General features: G+C 40.2%; 2 protein-coding genes and 1 pseudogene across 2 annotated transcripts; 2 read left to right on the forward strand and 1 right to left on the reverse strand.

Moving 5' to 3' along the window:
* Nucleotides 1-26: 26 nt before the first annotated feature.
* lias (lipoic acid synthetase) lies at nt 27-6,116 on the reverse strand. Its single transcript, XM_034080721.1, has 11 exons — nt 5,972-6,116; nt 4,982-5,157; nt 4,551-4,644; nt 3,842-3,922; nt 3,573-3,729; nt 3,007-3,064; nt 2,778-2,906; nt 2,039-2,184; nt 1,812-1,882; nt 1,590-1,701; nt 27-926 (listed from the first exon to the last, which is right to left on the reverse strand). Exons 1-11 carry the CDS (start codon nt 6,053-6,055, stop codon nt 865-867), a joined length of 1,170 nt encoding a protein of 389 aa, XP_033936612.1. The 5' UTR covers nt 6,056-6,116; the 3' UTR covers nt 27-864.
* A 429-nt stretch (nt 6,117-6,545) lies between these two features.
* rpl9 (ribosomal protein L9) lies at nt 6,546-10,865 on the forward strand. Its single transcript, XM_034080728.2, has 8 exons — nt 6,546-6,567; nt 7,176-7,222; nt 7,327-7,442; nt 7,929-8,024; nt 8,574-8,706; nt 8,831-8,911; nt 10,095-10,224; nt 10,702-10,865. Exons 2-7 carry the CDS (start codon nt 7,177-7,179, stop codon nt 10,199-10,201), a joined length of 579 nt encoding a protein of 192 aa, XP_033936619.2. The 5' UTR covers nt 6,546-6,567; nt 7,176; the 3' UTR covers nt 10,202-10,224; nt 10,702-10,865.
* Nucleotides 10,866-14,132: 3,267 nt separating this feature from the next.
* Nucleotides 14,133-20,748, forward strand: LOC117452536 (replication factor C subunit 1-like; annotated as a pseudogene).
* Nucleotides 20,749-21,306: the final 558 nt, after the last annotated feature.

Genomic DNA, 21,306 nt, shown 5'->3' on the forward strand with positions numbered 1-21,306 from the left:
CATAATTGAAACAAGACAATGTGCACTGATAGTTGTATGTACATTTTAAAGGTTTATTTTGTCCAAAGAATTTATCTGCAAAATATACGCACTTTTTTTCTCCGTGTAAAGTTACATTTTTCACATTTAAAAAAAAACTATTTGTTTGAACCCAAATTGTCTTTTCATCAGATACAGATTGTAGAAAAAGTGTGTATCTTTACTTCCGTACTTGGCAAAAGGTCAATTTGTGCCCAACAAACGTTTTTTTAATGTTATAAAAACAGTGTTACTGCACATATCTTCAGCAAGCAGCTGTTAAGTCGCTGCAAAAACCCTCCGACCAAAAGAACCGCTTCATTAAATGTGTCCAGAAGCATCAGACATCAAAGGGCTCATAAACAGCTTGGTGAGAGATGAGTGGCTCTGCTCCTGAAGTCCAGGCCCCTGAGGGCAGGGGGGGGGGGGGGGGGGGGATGTGATTTAGCTGCCCCTGAGGTGCAGAGATGGCAAATTACAGCTCTTGCTAACACCAGGTCGTATTTTCTCCTGGCAGCGGTTCATGAACAAAAGCTGCGCCCAGGTTATCTGGAGATCTGCAGCCCTTTCCCTTTGATCCCTCCCTAAAATGTACGACCTGAGTTGTTACGGGTGAACAGGAGAGAACAAAAGCTCAAAACAACAGAACAGTCCCTCTACACTTCAGTACTTCTACAGCAGTTGTATTCTCTTGCACACCTTGCTGTTACTACTAATGTTGAATGTTTTTCATGTGCTAAAGCTCACAAAGATTCATTATGGTATAGCAGGAGATATGCTGATGTTGATGTTGTATGTAGGTATAGGTAGGGACTAAGGGGTCAAGCCTCTAGCAGCTGGTGGTTTTCATTCTCCGATGGCGATATCTGTGTTTCTCTTTTTCAGTAGATTCTTCAGAAAGAACTCGCCTGTAAAGATAAAAGACAGATGACAAATGATATATATTCTGTCTGACCCATACGAACTTCATGAACAAACGCAATCACCTGGACGCATATTATGTTTACCATGACGGTTAATGATAGTTATTAATGTTTCCTGTTGCAATAAAGCACTGGCTAAATTATCTATTTTAGTTTCACAGTTGAAAAGCATCAAAGCCAGGATCCTTTCCAATCATCTTGATTCCCCCAAATGACGAAAAGGCAAATCTTCATTAACTTGTATTTCATACTACTGCATTGTCTTACTGAAAGATATGAACAGCATGAACTCATTTGCATTCAACTTGATATTTTGCCAATTAAATTGTCAAAATAATGATTATTTTTATTATCAATTCTAAAATGATCGTTTGGAAGCGGAGAGTCCCAGGGTAATGTTTTTAAAACATCAAGTTATTCAGTTTATTATTATTATTATTATTATTATATAAAACAGAGAAAAGCAGGACATTTCCATATTTGGAGATCTGGAAACAGCATTTACTACAATGTTTGCATGGAAATAATTTCACTGATGAATCGATTATTTAAACCAGCATGCGGTTATTATTATGTTATAATGTAATTATGTCGTCCTGTGCCACAGGATTAAGGTATTTTTTAGGCAGGGTGGAGTGTGTTTCATACCTGCTTTGTAGGAGGATCGCACCAGGGGCCCGCTGGCAGTGTAAACAAAGCCCATCTCATTCCCAACCTTCTCCCAGTGGGCAAACTTCTCTGGAGTCACATATTCGTCCACCTAAACCCAAACACACGTTATCACAATGTGCAATCATTACCAAATGTGCATTTTTATTTCAGTACTGTTACCTTGTATTCTGGAATACATTATAAAGTCTGATGTTTTACCTTTAGGTGGCGTTTAGTGGGCTGCATGTACTGGCCCAGTGTGAGACAGTCCACTTCTGCCTCTCGCAGCTCTGCAACGTCATCAGAACAGTGAGTCAGGAAATTGGGATTCAACGGATTTACCGTCATATGAACAAGTTCTACTGTGTAGTTGTTGGCAAGGACAATCTTAAATTCCAGGCTCTTCTAACATCAACATTTAGTAAATAAGTAAATAATGTACACACCAGTCATGGTGTTGTGTATCTGCTGGTCGGTCTCGCCCAGTCCCAGCATGATGGATGTCTTGGTGAGCACAGAGGGTTTCACCTCCTTAGCGTGCCTCAGGACACTCAGAGACTGGTCGATGTTTGCTCTGGGGTCACGCACAAACCTGCAAACAGATGGACAAATGGACATCTTGTTTGAAATATATAATCAGAAAGGTAAATTGATATACCCCTAAATTAACAATTTCAATACACATCAAATCCATTGGGTCTTTTCTCTTTTGCACATCTGCAGTTCTAGTGGTATTTATAGTAACAGAAATAGCTCAGATGTGCCCCCTACTGGTCAGTGTGTGCATTGACAAGAAACATAAATACAAAAAATGATGAAATATGAATAATGCAGCTTTTACAATTCCAGTATTGTAAAATAACATGCAATGCAATAATAGGGCCACATTGTCAGTGTCACAAACATCATTGTAAACATAGTTTATAGTTCATAGTTTCCTTTTTAGGACAAAAATACTCATTATGCAATTTATAATGACACATCTGTAACATGTTTTCATTATTCAAAGACCCTGTTTTTGTTTTTGCTTGATGGCTGAGCACTACAATCAGAGAGCTGATGGATTCACAGCAATCAGGCTTCTCTTAATGTTAAAACTGAGATCAGAGGCTCATCTTCTGACTTCTGCCAATATGTAAAGGACTGGTCAAATACAGAGGCAATATGCTGAGGCACAGTCAGTACCTTTGCAGCTCTCGCACGGTCTCCACATTGTGGGCATACACATCTAACCCTGACAGGGCGATCTTCTCCACTGCTGCCAGGTCACCGCGAAAATCAGGGGTCAGACATTCCACCAGGATGCGGGAGTCCCTGAGATGAGGATGACAAAAGTGCTTATTTATTCCTTTTGCACAGATTTTTAATTAACTAAAATGTTGAATCTGATTCCAAAAAGGATGAGAGATCATACCTCTCCTTCAGGTTGGAGACGGTCTTAGCAAAGTGCTCTGCCCCTCCATCAGAAATGTCTGGAAATTAAAGGAAAATGTGACTTAATAGAACATCCCTGCTGACAAAACTGTGTGGATATTTATATTTTTGTAAATCTTTTTTTAAAATCTAATCAAAGAAATGCTGTATTCTGAGAAATCTGAAAAAATAACAAATGTTTTGAAAACATATTTTGTGGATTTATAAGTCACCTGACTTGTTGGAAAACACAAATGTTTCATTGTAATTGATTAATAGTAAAGCTTATATGGTCTGTTACTCACAGCATGTGTTGTTGACATGAGTGCAATAGAAAGTACTTTAGTAAGGATACTGCCAATAAACCCAGCCTGTACATGAATCTTATAAAAACAGCAGTTTAACCGATTCATCCGGATTACATTCCAATGTAAATTCCAGAATAAATAATAATTGTACATCAGCCTATCTTCCAGGTTGTTTCCTTGAAAAATAAAGGTTTCAAAAGCAGCAATAGTGTTAAGCAACACCTGGAAAATAGTTAATTAAATGTTAGGATGCCATTACCATCTCTATCGACGGAGGTGAGGACTACGTAGTCCAGTCCCCAGGCAGCGATGGCCTTGGCTGTGTTGTAGGGCTCGTTGGGGTCCAGAGGTGGAGGCCGCCGGGCCGTCTTCACAGAGCAGAACCTGCACCCCCGGGTACACGTGTCTCCCATCAGCTACATATAAAGAGAGAGAGAGAAAACCTAAATTATCAAGGCCGCAGCTCGTTTTTTCTAATACAGTCAAGAAAATGCAGATGCAGAAGATGCAGTGAGCCCGGACACTTACCATGATGGTGGCTGTGGCTGTGTTGTACTCTCCTCCTCCCCAGCACTCCCCAATGTTAGGACACCTGGCCTCCTCACACACCTGAGAGAAAACACACACACACACACACACACTTTTTTTGCACAAGAACTAACATAGGATTAATGTTGGCTTGTCTCCAGTGTCAGAAACTATATATAGATAGCACCTCATATAAAAGCAATTTTAGGGTGCATTTGAAAAATGTGATGACAAAGGTAAAACTCTCTTATCAATTGAGGCCATATATTTGAAGGATATAGTTGTAGGAAACACTTATTTTGCGTATGTTACCATAAAGTCTGAGTGACTAACTTCATTTATCTTCTAGCTAATACATCTTCAAGTCCAGACTCAATATTAGCAAACCACCATTCTCCGTTTTCATTAAATATAAAAAAAAATTGAGATTATTTCCTTTTTAAACAAAAAGGTTGTTAAAATGAAGACTATTTGACATATCATACCATGGGGGAGGCAGAAACGATATCTGAAATGTATGCTCTGACAGGTATGAATAAAATGTGTTCAATCAAAAAATAATAAAACATTGTATTCATTTGTTGTGAACATCCATCAAATGATACAGGAAAAGCAAATGCCCCCTCCCCAGTTAGAAGTGTCAGCATTCATTACATTTCTCCGCTCACTTTTGCGTATACTTCCTTTAACTCGTCACCTGTCAACTTACTGTGTGCAGGTTGAGGTCTCTCAGAGTGTTCTTCAGTTTGTTGAAATTTTTTCCAATGGGAATCTCCGTCTTCAGCCACGGAGGAAGACGCAGCCTGTCACAAAACATTAGCAAAGTAAATCACTTAATGATGTCTTTTCTCTGTGGATACAATAAATATGTCACTACATTTAGATTGAAATGAGCAGAAGTTCAATTTCAACCAGCAAATGTCAGATGTATGAGGATTTACATGGGTAGCATGCCATTACTAAATATTACCATTCAAGGTATGACAGCAAAACCACTCAGGCTTGAAGTTGACTTATCATAGTTAAAGTCCGTTAGATAAGTGTTGGTCTGATCTGGTCTTTGAACCCTTCTGATAACACTCATCACTCACATGGAGAAACTGAAAATGTGTACTTTCTCACTGCTGCAATATGTCTCACCTCGCTCCCTTGTCTCTCTTCAGGTTCCCTTTGTACTCGACCCACTTGCTTTTCTCGGATAATTCCCCAGAAATGAAGTCCTGTAGGTCAGGCCCATCTTCACCCAGAAGCTCCTTCTTTCTGTCGGCCCTGTCCGGGGAGGACTTTGCCGCAGAAGTCACAGTGCTGCTGTAAACCTGCAGAGGAAGGACCGAGTGTTAGTTAGAAGTGGAAGATATACTCATATGTTGTACTTAAGTCAAAGTAGAAATAACACAGTCTAGGAATACTAGGAAAAGTCCTGCATTCAAAATGTTACTCAAGGAAAAGTACAAAAGTATTAGCGTCTAAAGATACTTAAAGAAGTATACTCATAATGCAGATGTGCCCATTTCACAATAATATATATGTCATATGTTTTTATTATAATTATCGATGCATTAAAGTGTCATTAAAGCTGGTAAAGGTGCGGCTAGTTTGAATGACTTTGTATACTGCAGGGTAGCTTGTGAATTTACTCCAGGTGTAACTAAAGTCTTATTTAAGTGTTATATTTCGTATTATTAATCCAAATCAGTAAAGTAACTAAAGGTATTACATAAATGTAGTGGAGTAAAAGTACATGATTTACCTCTGAATTGTAGTGTGGTAGCAATACAAAGCAGCAACAAATGGAAATACTCAAGTAAAGTACAAGTCTCTCAAAAATATACTTAGGTAAAGTACTTGAGTAAATGTAATTAGTTTCTTTACACAACGTGGTCACTGTTGATTACTATACATTACAGTATATACAATCCATGTTAACAATACAGTCAGTAAACCATAGCTTTTATTTGAGGAGTTTTATGAACAGCCTTCTAACTGTCACTACAGCTGAGTAAAATATATATACGTCACGTTTCTTCAAGGCCTCTAACCAGCAGGCTTACTATACTATTATTAGCCGATAACAGAAACACCATAATTCCGTCAGTGTTTGTAAAATATTCGAGCAGTTAAAATACTCACATGTGTGATACATCTCGGACTCATCCACAGATGATTTGTGGAGAAACGTCCGGCGACACAACAGCTTTGTTTGAGCAGCGCCATGACTTTAGCTACAAGCGACTGTCATTGAAAACAAACCTCCACAATCGGCTGCTTTGGTCTGGTGATGCGTTCAAGTGAATAAGGCAGATTGGTGAGAAATAAATACCTATTTTTTGTGTGACTTGGGGCGTTCATGATTATTCCAACCTTGATTAAATACGCTTAAAGAGTTATTTATTATATTTGTATAAGAATTAGTAACAAACCAAACCAGGTATATTGTAAGCAAGAAATACAGATATTAAAAAGGATTGAATTATTGAGATGGCATAACAAATATATACAAGTAAAGAAAGTTGAGTAATTAAAATTATTGATAATAATAAAAACAATTTTAAAGACACACAACTACTTTTCTGTGGTCATTTGTGTGTTTTTCCAATTTAAAGCTACAATATTTTACGAATTGTGTTGGTTCGTCAATCGTCTATTTATGCCTGATGACGGCACGTACGTTCTCTACATTTGCGTCGTGACGTCCTTCCTTCCCCCTTTCCTTTGCTACCGGCGAGGTGAGGATAGCTGAAAATTATTCCCCGAGTTTTATCTAACTCCATCTGTGTCAATTAAACATGTTTTTGGCTTAACTGTGAACTAACTAATGCAGGCAGTGTTATTGTACACTACATAAGCTGTATTTTGCCTAAACGTTAGGTGTGTTAAGAAATATATTGGTTGTTTTTCATCGATACCGCTGTTTGTCTGAGGCCTGGCTGCCATGTCCCTTCTCAGGGCCGCAGCTCGTTTAACTATATTATGTTTTTGGAGTGCAGTATTCTTGTGGTTTCAGTTGTTAATTACTCTGATTATCATGTTTTAGAGTTGGTCCTGTTTTGGGTAACACTGGTGGCCTAATGTATCTTTCCCTTAGCATTAGCACAAATGCTAGTTGCGATAAAACCGTATGGCTGTGCTGAGATGCTCATACTGTATTTTACAATGACCACGTTTTATTGTTGACTTAAACATAATCCTGTAATGTTAAGCACAACATGACGGGTCAGCACTGGATATTTTGCACCCTGTCATTATAGAAGTGTAGCTGTGAAGATGTCGCATAATAAATGATGCTAACAAGTTTCAGACCATAAACTCACATGTTATCTTTTCGTTGTTACAGAATGAAGACCATTCTCAGCAGTCAGACTGTGGACATCCCCGACCAGGGTAAGCGAGATGATTTGTGCACACTACCAGGATAATTCCGGAGGTACATGCGTTTTTAACCTAACTTGTGGAGTGTGGTTTCTAAACGCTTTTTCTCTTTGCAGTCGAGGTGAGGTTGAAGGGGCGGACAGTCACTGTCAAGGGGCCCCGTGGCAAACTCGTCAGGGAGTTTAACCACATCAACCTGGAGCTCAGTCTGCTGGGCAAGAAACAGAAGAAGGTAAGGCTCTGTTTGGGCTGTAATGGAAATGTGTAGGCACGATAACATGTCTCTGGGTGATCATTGAATGGATTACCAGGACAATTTAAAGATAAGAAATTAAAAGTGATGCAAAATGTTGTAATCTGTTTCCCCCAGTTATGAAGTGTTATCCTGTCAATTCTGCATGGACATGATCCAGAACATTAGGGCTCTTGCTAGATTAAAAATGAAAACTAAACATGCCATCACAAGTTGGAAAGCATTGCACTTTGAGAGGCCGATCAGCTGTTTTGACTATTTAAAAAAAGTTCCTGAAGTTTTTAGATATATATTTTTTTCACCTGCATGTGCAGCAATTCTGATGTTCAGGTTTTTTGCTATTGTATCTCAAAATGGCTCGTAACAAGTTAAAAAAAGCAAAATTCCAGAGGTTTTCCAGTAATCTTTCCAAAAGCTTTTGATTAAAGACAAGGAGACTAATGTTATTATTGCTGTCCTCCTCAGCTTCGTGTGGATAAATGGTGGGGTAACAGGAAGGAGTTGGCCACGGTCCGCACCATCTGCAGCCACGTCCAGAACATGATCAAGGGAGTCACCTTGGTGAGTACAGACCGATTTTAAAATGTTTATTTTCTGATTCATATTGAACTTCACCTGGAAAATCTATTTACTAACTCTTGATCTGTCTTTTAATGAGTACCTTGTGCTGTGAATGCATGACATTGTAACCAAGGATTAAGTTATAAACGGTTGAATAAAACATGCCACGACAAACTCAAAGGCCGCTGTATGTTTGCATTTCAAAACTGAGACTGAGAGGGAACAGAAAAAAAACAATACAACATGTGTGCAATATTTTTTTAAACAAGTATGTACATTTTTTTAATGTAAATATTATTACTAACGATTCACTAGTGTAGTGTAGCTGTTGTACAATTTACAGCACAAATTCTCTGAGAATGAATAATATTGGTATACTGAAATATCCCCAATAAAGAGTTGTATCAGAAATCACATCCTTACAGATCGAGATCAGATCCAACTCCACAATGGGATAAGCATGTACTGTAGTCATTGTGTCTGCTGTCTGGCTGGCCATTGTTGGTTGATTTAGTTTTTGTCTGAATGCATCTCTGGTTCTGACTGCAGGGCTTCCGGTACAAAATGCGCTCGGTGTACGCCCATTTCCCCATCAACGTCGTCATCCAGGAGACTGGAACTCTGGTGGAGATCAGGAACTTCCTGGGAGAGAAATACATCCGCCGCGTCCGAATGAGGGCTGGTGAGTCTGCAAGTTATCGAAATATTCTGTTTTCTGTCAAATATTGAGCTACATGTGCTTTTTTGTATGTTTCTCAGAGGTGCAGGCTGTATCCCATTCTGAAAAGTGAATCTCTTTCCTTCAGGTGTGAACTGTGCAGTGTCCACTGCCCAGAAGGACGAGCTGATCCTGGAGGGAAACGACATTGAGTTGGTGTCAAACTCAGGTAACCGCTCTTTCTCTACAGCTGAACAGGTTGTTTTTAAAGCCATTTTTCCTTTACCTAGCCTTAAGCAAAACTCCACAGAGTGAAACCTTTTCGCTTTTGTCAACAATCACTGTACATTTTTTAAAGATGCCACCTGAGAGGTATCTAGCAGGTTAAATATCCTGACCCGTCTGCAAGTCCAAATCCTGATTTATTGGACCCCCTGTCGCAGACCACACTTGTTTAACTAAAGTGTTACACGTTATTAAATGACCAACAGGATCCCTAATATACTTTCAGTTAAACAAAGCTGCCTTCAAGCTTGGTTTAGTCTACTTTCAGATGTAAACAAAACACCGGAAATCTGTTGGTGACATGAGGGCGTCTGATTGGCTGCTGCCTCTCTCCAGAAACGGCAGCTGTTATTTTTATCAGTGTCTGATCCTTTCCTCGTCCTTGCTACAGAACTATTATATTCACTTGAACATGAGTTTGACACTCTTTCATTAAATGGCATGAGTATTTTATTCTACCATTTAAAAGTAGAACTCCCTCTTAACATTTATGGTTCATATATATTTTTACGACTGACATGTCAGAGCGCTTGATGGTTCTTGTTGCAGTTTAAAGCTGAGGTTGCATATGTTGGGAGTAATTCAGCAGAAATAACTTTCATTATTTTTTTAGAGCTCTGAACGAAACAATGCCCACAATGCCTCAGATATACCTTTAGACCCTCTGACTTCAGCTATTTCATGTCAGGAATGAAGTCCATTGGGACATTGAAGTTAACAGAATATTACAGCACATTTACACTCTGACAATTACTGGAGATCTTAAGCCTGCCCCCCCGCCCACTGCTATACATTAGTGTTTCGGTAGGACCGACGTACGTGTGTTGGCTCGTACCCCAGTGCATTGGGTTTGTAATTGAATTGACTGCTTGACTTGTAGCTTTATAAAAGATTTGGTTAATTATGATGTGCATGGTAACACACAACCAAATGAAAGCTGAAATGCAAACATGTCATTATTTAATTACAAATGTGAAATGCAAAGCCAAACGTGTCATTATACCTGTCCCTCCTGACTCCAGTGTTCATTCCTCATCTCTAGTACCCTTCCTCAGTGTTCCCTCCGACCTCCTGTGTAATCACTGTGATCCCATGTGACGTGTTATCCCAACTTCCTTTTGTTCCAGCTGCTCTGATCCAACAGGCTACCACAGTCAAAAATAAGGATATCAGAAAGTTCTTGGATGGTGTTTACGTGTCTGAGAAGGGAACAGTATTGGATTCCCCTCAGTAAAAAATACATCTGCACTCATTGAGGTTAGACTTGCCGTCGAAGCCTCCCTTGTGTTCTCAACTGTTTCTGTCTTTGCACGTTCCTTTCTGTTGTCTCTGGTGATGCAACATGTGTCTCTTTTTCTGTTTCAAAGCATCTCCATGTTTTCCCTTTTAATCTAACGGGCTATAATGTTTATCAACTAATCCTATTTGAAGATTTAGCTTGTTCATAAGATTTCAAATTAGTGAAAAGAAAAGCTCACATTTTTCTGTTGTGATCACATACCTCCAGCATGGTTTCACGGAGTCTATTCTACCTCAGCTTTATGGTTTGTCTTAAACCCAAACCACTGCATGCATCTATAATCCGAGTTGTTTAATCCAAGTTGTTTTCTAAAACACAAAGCCTATTTAGGAGTGCTCATGTCCTGCAGGCCTTTCAGCATGTTGTGGTAACATTAGGCTTTCCTCTACCCTCATGTGATCGTCCCTTCACACTCTGCTCTGTTACATTTTCAGCGGCCTTGATCCAACAGGCCACCACGGTCAAAAAGAAGGACATCAGGAAGTTTCTGGACGGAATCTATGTGAGCGAGAAGACCACCGTGGTCGAGCAAGATACTGAATAATTGTTCACCATGTCCTTATGACCAATAAAACTACCAACTTTTCCAGCCAATCTCTTCAGTTGTTTTGTCCCCTTCATTTGATTTGCTGCAGGTCAGTCGTTGAGCGGGAATACATTTGAGAAAAGCCATTCAGCTGAATGAGCCTTAAAGCTTTAAATAGTATTATGCTTTTGTTCAACCTCATGGTTTACAATGGTTATGCTGCATTCATGGGAGTACATGGAGGTGGTCAATATGTGGATTGACCCGTATCAAAATACATTATTCCATAACTTCCTAGTATGTCAAATGTGTGCACCTATAAAGCAGTAAAAACATCACATTTGTTTGATCAATAAGTGTACTTTTTTACTGACTAGTAAACTTCAGAGACTTGCAGAACGCTTTGTTTCAGCCTTTATTTTTGTCATAGATTTATTTTGTTAGCGCATTTACAGGTGCTCAAAGACGTTTTACAGATGTAGTGAAAAGAGCAACAAATAAATATATAAAGTTAAAGTCAAATAATACAAAAACAATCCCACATTAAAAGCCAGATTGAAGAGGTGAGTGTTTTGAAGGTGGTGAGGTCAGTGCAGTCTGATGGGTCCGGGCAGTGAGTTCCAGAGGGAGGGGCAGCAACGGAGAAGGCTCTGTCCCCCCAGGTCCGGTGATTGGTGCGGGTGGGGATGGATAGGAGGATAATGCATCAAAGGCTACAGTAAGCTTGTGCTTAAAGCAGCATTTCCATGACTTCAGGGTCCTTGTAAAGGCTGAGTCAGTGGGCTGCCTTGACACAGATTGACAGATGCAGTGTTACAACGTATGTCATCCCAGCATTGTGCAATTCTTAATCCTTTCTTTTTTTTAAGATTCAATTTACAACTGTGCCATTAACTTGCAACATTTACAAAAACAATCCTAGTGCCTTCAGTACATATTATTTATAATAAGCTCTCAAACTAAGTGTGATTTACCCCCAGAATTGATCTGCAAACGGCACTCTTCTGTACCACCTTTAGGTTGATTCGGACACCATTCATCATAATACATAGACCATCACTCCAGAGCCAAGTCAATCCCTGGAAGACAGAAAATAAAGATTATATGTAATGAAAAGCTTTTAATATTTGTATTCTGTTGGCACCACCAAAACCTTACATCTTGGCAAGCTGGTTCAGAAGCCATCTGCTCGGCGATTATACTCAGTGTAGTTATGGATGGAGGCAAGGTTTCCTCCCAGGCTCTGACTGCATCTACAATAGAAGACTATTCAAAAGCAATCTAAATCCATATATTCATACTTTTCTACCTCATACTTAGCCCAACTCCTTTTTTCTGGTTCAAAAAAAGAAACGGCGATCACCATATGTAGTCCAAGAAGACAACCTGAGCGTGGTGCTTGACCTTTGGCCTGACAGAGGACGGTGGTTTTTGAACCCCTGAGGTTAGAAGTGCTTTCTGAGGACAAACATGAGAGTGGGTCACATTTAATCGGAGGCAGGCAGTCGCTGTGTCTGTTTTTACAAATGAGTGTTTAATCCTTTTATTGTAAAAGGCCTGAATGACAATACATCACATGTAATTAGTTGTGCCTATATCAATATGCACAATAAGGAAATACAGACAAGAAGAGGGTCTCTAAAAATGCTCTGTAAAGAGTTCAAATAAACACATTTCAATTGTATTTCCTCCAGAATGGCAGCTCAGCGAAAGAGGGCAAAAAGGCAGTTTGACGCACTTTAACCTCTTCTGTAAAACACATTTATATTGTTAAAGCTTTCAACTATGGTCAAAAGCTGAGGTCGCGGCTACTACTATTCTGCTCATCTAAAACTAGCTACCGTTACCTCAGGTTTAGCTTGGTTCGTGTCTCATTTAGTCATGTGGAGAAAAAGCCTTAAACACTTAATGAGTAATTAGGTGAAAAAGTGATAGTAAAATAAATTGTATCTGCAGTTTAGACCTGACTCTTCCCTCGATGTCTCCTGCTTTAACTATCGATGTATGGTCTCTCTTACAATTTAAAAAGCTATGTAAATTATATCATTATAAGGAATCATATCCTTTAAATAGTAAAACAATTACCAAAAGCCAGATCCCATTATTACTTATCTTTGTTACTTTTGTGTTGTAGGACATCATTAATGCATTTGGTTTGCATATATTCCAGAATATGATGCATTTAATCAAGAGATACTCACCATTAGCTCTAGTCAGAGCCATCATGGCACAAACTAGTAGAGACACGGTCAGCATCCTGGTTGATGTTGAAAGAGCTGATGTGATAGTGATGAGAGAAAAGAACAAGAAAGAAATGAGGCTGAGAGTAAACCTCCTGGAAATATATCTTCTCTGTGTCAGCCTGTTGCTTTGGCCTTCATGTGCATCCTGTTGAACCAGACAGACATCAGTTTGAATACTTGTCCACAAATCAAAGCTCAACGCACTATTTTTTTATAAATCAAATATGTTATGTGATTGTATGTTTTCAATGTCAATGCTCTCTTATCAAACATTCACCCTCTCATTGTGTTTTTTCAAGCTACACAAATAAAAAAGAAATGTACAGGAGTATTTTTAAAAGAGTTATCTTTTATTTAATTTTGAAGGTCTGAAAAATGGTTACCTCTTTTTATACAGAGCATATCAAAGTGTCTCAGGTACTCAAAACCCTTGTCTTGCATTTTAAATAATATCTACTTAGGACCATTTCTTATTGTATATTTAACATATTGACTCGGTATGAGTTTCTAAATTCAACCCTGAAAGGTACAAACTATACAGTCTGTCTTGGAACAGTCTGCAAAAGGAATGGAAGCTGAGCAATTTGGTTCCTCTAAATGTTTTTAAAGCAAGGACAGATGCTATCCAATCAGAAACTGTTGGAACCTGTAAATGTTACTAGCTATGTAAACTGTAGTCGCTGTAAATATGCTGTATGATGTCCTTTTTGTTTTTCTGTTATGTTTATGTATTCATGCGGAACCTACTTGCAGCAGGTCACCCATGAAAAAGAGATCAATGATCTCAATGGGATTCACCTGCATAAATAAAGGTTTGAAATGAAATGAAATGAGAACCTGGCTGTATTCATGTGAAATTCCCCAATAAAATCACTAAATTGCCAGTCTGGTAAAGTGTCTTGCTTTTGTTTACAAATATAAGGGTTATAATACTGCACATTTGCTCCCAGCTTTATGAAATGAGTGTCAAAAAAGCTAACATTTCCTTCAGAACCCAAATATTAAGTGAGTGTTTTATAAAATATATTTATTTTTCATTATTACAAAATACACATTTGTTTTCGAAAACCACGCAACTGACGCACAGCAACAGACTCCCGGTTGTGCGTCATCTCCAGGCGACAGAATCCAGCTTCGCGCCAATCAGTTGTGGGATTTCATTACTTTTCTGACCCTAAACGGCGAGGAAGCCTGTCAACAATGGTACGTGACACATTTAAAGCTATTTATTTGCACTTCTCTGTACGCTGTCTTCGTAAACACCGTGGTTGCATAACGCCTAAAGTAATCCTGTTGTGTTGTTGAACCTGCTCGCTGCTGCTGATCCTGAAGTTAAGTGTGTTAGCTGCAGCTAAAGAGGAAACATATTCAGAAATTAATTAAAGTTAGCGAGCAACACATACTCATATTTTGGTCTTTTGTTATGTACATTTACTTTTGTATGCTGATTTGTTAACGCAGTTCAAATGATGCATATTTAGTTTATTTTAACTGCACCATAGCATCAATTTGCATCCAATAAAGTGTTGTATATTCCAATAACAATTTGTCATTATGTGAGGATATAACTAGAACTGCAACTAATGCTCTGTTTGATTATTAATTAATCTGTAGACTATTTTCTAGATTCATACTTTCCTCCATAAATAGAAACTGTCCCTCCCTTTTTTCAGAGTCCAAGGTGATGTCTTTAAGTGTGTTCAAAGATATTCAGCAAAGGAGCAGGACATCTTAATATCTGAGAGGCATTACTTTCTGCCATGTTTGCTAGAAACTAGAACTAAATAGTTAAAGGACAGGACTTGTGTTTGTGCAAACAGGACATCAGGCGGTTCTTTGCACCGACTGCGGTGCAGAAACCAGCTTCAAATGGAAACATCAAAACAGAGGAGGAGGAGAAGAAAAAGAAGAAGAAGAAGAATCCTCTCTCTTCAGACGAGGAAGTGAAAAAGAAAGAGACCACCAAGGCAAGAACATTATGCTTATCTCTCGCCTCCTTCCCGTAGTGGTTCATCTGTTGCCTCATCTTATTGATCAAGTTTAATTGGGGTTCATATGCTTCAGGTGAAAAGCTCCAAAACAGAGGAGAAACTCAAGGATGGTGACAAAAACGGAAGAAGCAGATAGTCATAGTGTCTGGTATGTATGATCTTTTCTGTTTTTTTAACGGATGTAATGTAACAGTTGTAGCGGTTGTAGATTTTCTCAGACACGGAGGGATACTGACTTGTTGTGAAAAGTAACTAAAATTCTACCCGTGGTATATCACGGCTAAGAACCAATCAGATTGCTTGATTTGACTTGTCAGTTTTATGCTACTGCATAATTCCCATGATGCACTGTGCTGCTGTTTGTGCCTCTTGTATGTCATCATTACATGTCAGGCACAAAGCATAGTATCTGTTTTTCGGGGGACACAGTTAGTTATTTTTCATCACTAATTAGGGACCGCTGTGATGGAAGGTTAAACACATTGCTGGGTATTCGTGGCGCATCATGTTTTTCTTTCTGCTCAGACTCCGACGACGAGGAGCCAGTGAGAAAGTCAAAGAAATCCCCCAAGAGAAACAGAAGAAGAGCAAATCAGAGACGCCTCCCAAAAAGGACCCTGTGCAGTATGTCTCTGAGACAGGTAATGGGTCCATATCAACTGATATCCATTTCATCATTTATTGCCACATTTGTCTTGATGGCGATTGAGGACATTTCAATGATTATACACTTGCACTCTGGATTTGCCAGTATTTAATAAGACTTTTTTGTTTTGGTCGTAGACTCAGACAGCGACTCATTTCAGACCCTGAAGAAGGTCTCCAAAAACTAAACCCAAGCAGAACGGCACGGCCAAACAGACAAAGTCAGACGCTCGCCCCGAAGCCAAAGAGGGACTGAAGTCTCCCGTCCCTCCCTCCTCCACCAAGGGGAAAACTGCGGTGAAGTCTCCTCCTACACCCGTCACCCCTAAGTCCGCCCCGCCTCCTGTCCCCAAACACACCCCCCACTTCAGTACTCGACTACTTCGGCAGTGCAGCTGTCCAACGTTCAGAGAAGAAGCTCGTAGCAAGCACCAAACGAAAGGTGGTGAGTGCTGATAAAGGATTGTGTCTTCTCACCTCATGTACAGCTTTTTCATCCAAACTGTCAGGGTTTGTGGCTTCCTGAGTATCAACCGCTCAACTCTACTGATAACAGTTTTCTTCAGTCTTTCATTAAAGTATGAAACCAGGATCCTTTCACAACAAAGTGACCTTGTAAATGTATCTTCTCCTCAGCCAATTCAGGACACAGATGATCTGAGTGATGAGCAAATCGCCAAACAGCTGCAGATGCACGAGGACATGGAGGTGGGTCGATCACCATTCAGCGGCTCGTTCATTCCACTCGGAATTACAGAGGAAACAAGTCGATTGGTTAGACTATTGACCAAAAACAAGTCCTTATTTTCAATATTTTGTGTATTTGTAATGTTTTTTAAGTCACTTTGGAAAGTTAAAAGTCATTATAAATATTTTTGCTGCTCTGACCAAACCTTTTACTACTGATGTTGTTAAAAAGTAAGCTTATTGTTTAAAAAAAAAAATTCATTTCATAATTTTTTCTAACTCAGCTGGAGAAGCAGGTCCATGAGGATGAGGAGTTTGCCAGAACTCTGGCCATGCTGGATGAGGAGCCTCAAGCGAAGAAGGTAATTAAAAACAACAACACAAAGGCATATCCACCTTTTGATTTTCACAAGTGTCATTAAATAGGATTTTGTGGATGTGTCCTCATCCAGGCTCGTAAAGGCTCTGATGAAAACCAGCCCCTACCACATTACCTAAAAAGAGCAGTCCGGATTCTGCTGCGGGCAGCCTGAGCAGTCCGTCAAAGAGCAGCCGCAGAGGCAGCATGTCGGAGGATGCCATTAGTCCCACCCCTAAGAAGAACCCCGCCTCCGTCAGAGCCGGCTCCAAACTGGCCACGATGAAGAAAGAGCAAGAAGAGAGAGATGTATCGTCAAAGAGCAAAACAATTATTTCGCCATCAAAAATCAAATCTCCCCCAAAAAGGAACCCCTCGCTTCTCCGAGTTACGAGAAGAAGTTCACTCCCAAAACAGGAACCACGGTTTTAAACGGTCTCCCAAGAAACCAGAGGTGAGCAAGGTACATGTTTACCTGTTAAACTGCATTGTATCATGTCATGGTAAAGATTATTAATCAATCCATTTATTTATTTCTTCCATCATAATTAAACTTTAGCAAAAAAAAACACATGTATGTACACAACGTCTATTCAAATATATTTAATTGCTTTTTCTCTAAAGCAACTTATAAGTACAATCAACATGAAGATACATACTTGGAAAAGCATGAATCCTGCAAGTACATGAACTTTCCATGATCCAAACCATTGTAAGTGCTACGGCATTAGCTTCAAATCTAGTTAAGTGCTACAAATAGTAATGGAGAATTGTTTTTTCCTTTTCTATTGGCCTCGGTGCAGTCATAATGGATGAGTGTTCTGTTTGCGAAAGAAGCTGTGATGACTCTCTGTGAGATTTGTTTTTGTTTGATTTTTAAAAACAATTATAATAACCCCTCTTAATCTGATCTGATCAGAGCACGAGTACGAGTCCTGACGACGCAGAGAAGAAGAAGAACACGGCAGCTTTCAGGAAATTCCTCAACAGGGACGGACCCCGAGCTCTGGGCTCAAAGGAAATCCCTCAGGTAACAAACAGCGGCCTTCAAAAAGTCCACAATCTTCATCAAAACTGCCTTTGTTGGTCCCTTATCTCTCTCTCTCTCTGTGTGTGTGTGTGTGTGTGTGTGGTGTGTGTGTGTTGTGTGTGTGTGTGTGTGTGTGTGTGTGTGTGTGTGTGTTGTGTGTGTGGTGTGTGTGTGTGTGTGTGTGTGTGTGTGTGTGTGGTGTGTGTGTTGTGTGTGTGTGTGTGTGTGTGTGTGTGTGTGTGTGTGTGGTGTGTGTGTGTGTGTGTGTGTGTGTGTGTGTGTGGTGTGTGGTGTGTGGTGTGTGTTTCCAGGGTGCAGAGAACTGTTCTGGAGGGCTGTGTGTTTGTGCTGACGGGGGTCATGGAGTCCATGGAGAGGGATGATGCTAAATCCCTGATCGAGCGCTACGGAGGCAAGGTGACGGGCAACATCAGCAAGAAGACCACCTACATGGTGCAGGGCGAGACAGCGGAGTCCCAAACTCGAGAAGGTGACCCCCTGATCCAGAAATACAAAAAAAAAATTCTGTAAAAATATGTGTGATTAATTTAACTTGAACTGTTTCCTAAGTTATAGACATTTCCCTACATTAGTTTTTTCCTTGGATCTGTCCTTTGACCTATATAGTTTGTGGCTTTGTGCTCAGGCGGAGAGTCTTGGGACCAAGATCCTGGATGAAGATGGTCTGTTGGAGCTGATCAGCCACCAACCTGGAAAGAAGTCCAAGTACGAGATCGCTGCAGAAGCTGAGGTACGCTCTCATATTTTTACTTTAAACAAGCTGGTTCACAAAGTGATTTTGGTCAGCAGTGGAATAGTTGGAACCAGAAGATGTAAGAATATGAAGCATCTGTTCTTTACAGTCAGTCGTTTTAATTATTGTTAAGAAATAACAACAGTTAGGGCGATGCATCAAATGCCCACTTAGTTGACTGATGTTTAATGGCTTTCGCTCAAATAGCAGCTCCTAATCACAGCTGAGTAGCCTCACTTTATTTACTTTATTGTTGTTGTATTTTTCTCTTAAAATATTAATTTAGAGGCATGTATACAAATACATGCCTCCAAATTAATATTTTGTTATTTTTGCCTCTTCACTTTTGCTGTAACAATGTACATGTCCCCTCTTTGGGCCACATCCAGGTATACTGATTCTGATACAGGAGCATATGTGACCCGCTCTATCAAAATCAGTCGGAAGTCGCAACGGCTCATTTCAAAATAAACGTTGATTTGCGTAAAAATATGTTTTTCGGGGTTCGGGTGTTTTGTTTGATTTTAAGTAAACAAAGTCTTGGCTTCAGAATATGAAACTTTTATTTCCAAGATCACACAATAAATACATTTTTAAGCTTGTGAAGGGACGATGATAGTAAGGCGTATAGTAATCATAGATACAACGGCAGGGTCCGTTACAGTTTGTTTTCATCTGATTTCAATTAAACAAAGTCTTTCAGAATGTTAAACTTGTTTCGGCAAATTCAGATGATAAATACAACTTTGAAGCTTGTGACGGCATAATTACAAGCGGAGAACGGAGTAACTAGTAAATAATCAATCAGATCGATGGATTCCAGAGAAGAGGAAACTTTGAAGGGCCTTTTCTCAAAATGATGACTCGGTGACAGTCAGTATATATGTGACATCTTTTGCTTAATATTTGGAGCACAAAAACAATCCTGATATCATCAGAAAGCTGGGAATCTCCTCTTTCCAGCGAGTGTATACAACTCAAAATGTGTCTTCGGGCCAATGCGACTGATTTTGATAGAGCAGGTCACATATCTGTTTGTTATAGCAGCAGAAAACATGCCATATTACTTTCAGTTGATCTTGACTTTTAGAACAAAGCCTCAAAAGACCAAGACCCCCCCCCCCGGCAGGACTTCAAAGAGCACCCCCACAGTCTCAGAAGATCTCATCCCTCTAAGGGTAACTCCCGCTCCCCTCACACCCCAAGCCCCTCAAAGACCGGCCTGGCCTCGGGCCGCGGCGCCGGGATCCAAGGCAGAGACACCCCCCCGTGGGAGGGGCTCGGCCCACACAGCCCGGAGGGAGCTGGGCCTCTCCTCTTCCTCAGCAAGCCTCCCCCTCAGAGAAAGGGGAGGACGCCAGCCTGCTGTGGGTGGACAAGTACCGCCCACTCTCTCTGAAGGCTGTGATTGGCCAGCAGGGAGATCAGAGCTGTGCCAACAAGCTGGTCCGCTGGTTGCAAGAACTGGTACCGACACCACGGACCAGCGGCACCTCCAACCCACCAGGTAGCAGACGGTTTATCGTGTTGTGTTTTTAAGTGTGAGAAGTATTCCGAGTAATGATAACAAATCATCTTTTCAAAGCAAAGTTATTACAGTTTTTGTAAAAACTGTGTGAAATGCCCTTTTAGTAATCAGATCACAATTCACATTACAGTCCGTGTGGTCAGACTTATTTCATATAAGATTTGATCTCTGATACAAAACTGTTTTTTGAGGGTAGGAATGCAGCTTTGCTCCTCTGATGTCTTGCGGGTGGGAAAAGTTCAAGTCAGTCATAGTTTAACATGACACATGTTTTGTTGCTGTGTAGTTGCAAGGTTCGGTAAGTTTGGAGGGCGGCAAAGATGACGGATCAGGATTCAAAGCTGCTCTGCTCTCTGGACCCCCGGGCGTGGGGAAGACCACCACAGCAGCCCTGGTCTGTGAGGTCAGTATAAACACACAGACTTAGTGTTTTTAGGTGCTTTTCTTCCAGTCTGTATTATTATCTGATTATTACTTGCCCCTTTGACAAATGTCTTAAACTTAAAACATATTGCTTTGGTCTCTGTTTGACTAAACCTCTGCCCGTTGTTGGTGTGTGGTCCTGCAGGAGTTGGGCCTCAGTTTTGTGAGATGAACGCCAGCTGCACTCGCAGCAAAACAGTTTGAAGGAAGTCGTGTCCGAGTCACTCAACAACACGAGCATCGAGGGCTTCTACAAAGGTGATCCCTCTTTACGGTTGTTTTCTCTGTTCCAGTAGCGACACATCTGAACCAACGTCAGCGTTTATTCATGTGCTGGTTTCTGAAAAAGGGTGTACTTATGTTGCAGCGATGAGAAGTATTTTATGAATTTAATGGTTACATGAGAGCACTGCAAAGAACAAAACTGACAACTGTTAGCATTTTGATATGAAGTTTGCTAAAACTAAAATGGTGTTAAGGTTGTCAAAAACACATATCCAGCCTTAGAATTAGATACCCATGCTTTAGAAGTGTGTTATCACATTTAGTTCTAAATGTTTCTGAAATGAAAGCTTGTTGCAAGAGTCAATTAAAGGCTGTGATTTCTACAGGATGAGGTGTCACTTACGGCCCGTCCACACGGCGGCGTGCGTTGAAGCTTCAACGCTGCTTCCCATTCACTTTGAATGGGGTGACGTCACGCTTTTAGCCGAACGCATTGTGGTTCCTTCACGTCGCTTTGCCTCTCGTTGCTCGACGGGTGAAGGTTGAGAAAAGGTTCAACTTTTCCAAGCTTCCATATCTAATCATATGCCAGTACAAGCCTCTAAGCCCAGTGGTACTCAAACCTCGTC

The sequence above is a fragment of the Pseudochaenichthys georgianus genome, chromosome 1 (genome assembly GCF_902827115.2).
Source record: "Pseudochaenichthys georgianus chromosome 1, fPseGeo1.2, whole genome shotgun sequence".
Classification (NCBI taxonomy): Eukaryota; Metazoa; Chordata; class Actinopteri; order Perciformes; family Channichthyidae; genus Pseudochaenichthys; species Pseudochaenichthys georgianus.

Bases quoted from the DNA above. Each gene is read 5' to 3' on its own strand.
- lias (XM_034080721.1), bottom strand. From the start codon at position 6,055: ATGGCGCTGCTCAAACAAAGCTGTTGTGTCGCCGGACGTTTCTCCACA. The intron at 2,907-3,006 runs GTATGATCTCTC...TCCTCATCTCAG, and splicing joins GTCTCCAACCTGAAGGAGAG to GGACTCCCGCATCCTGGTGG. The intron at 2,185-2,777 runs GTACTGACTGTG...ATCTGTTTGCAG, and splicing joins ACCGTGCGAGAGCTGCAAAG to GTTTGTGCGTGACCCCAGAG.
- rpl9 (XM_034080728.2), top strand. From the start codon at position 7,177: ATGAAGACCATTCTCAGCAGTCAGACTGTGGACATCCCCGACCAGG. The intron at 8,025-8,573 runs GTGAGTACAGAC...TTCTGACTGCAG, and splicing joins TGATCAAGGGAGTCACCTTG to GGCTTCCGGTACAAAATGCG. The intron at 8,912-10,094 runs GTAACCGCTCTT...CTTTTGTTCCAG, and splicing joins TGAGTTGGTGTCAAACTCAG to CTGCTCTGATCCAACAGGCT.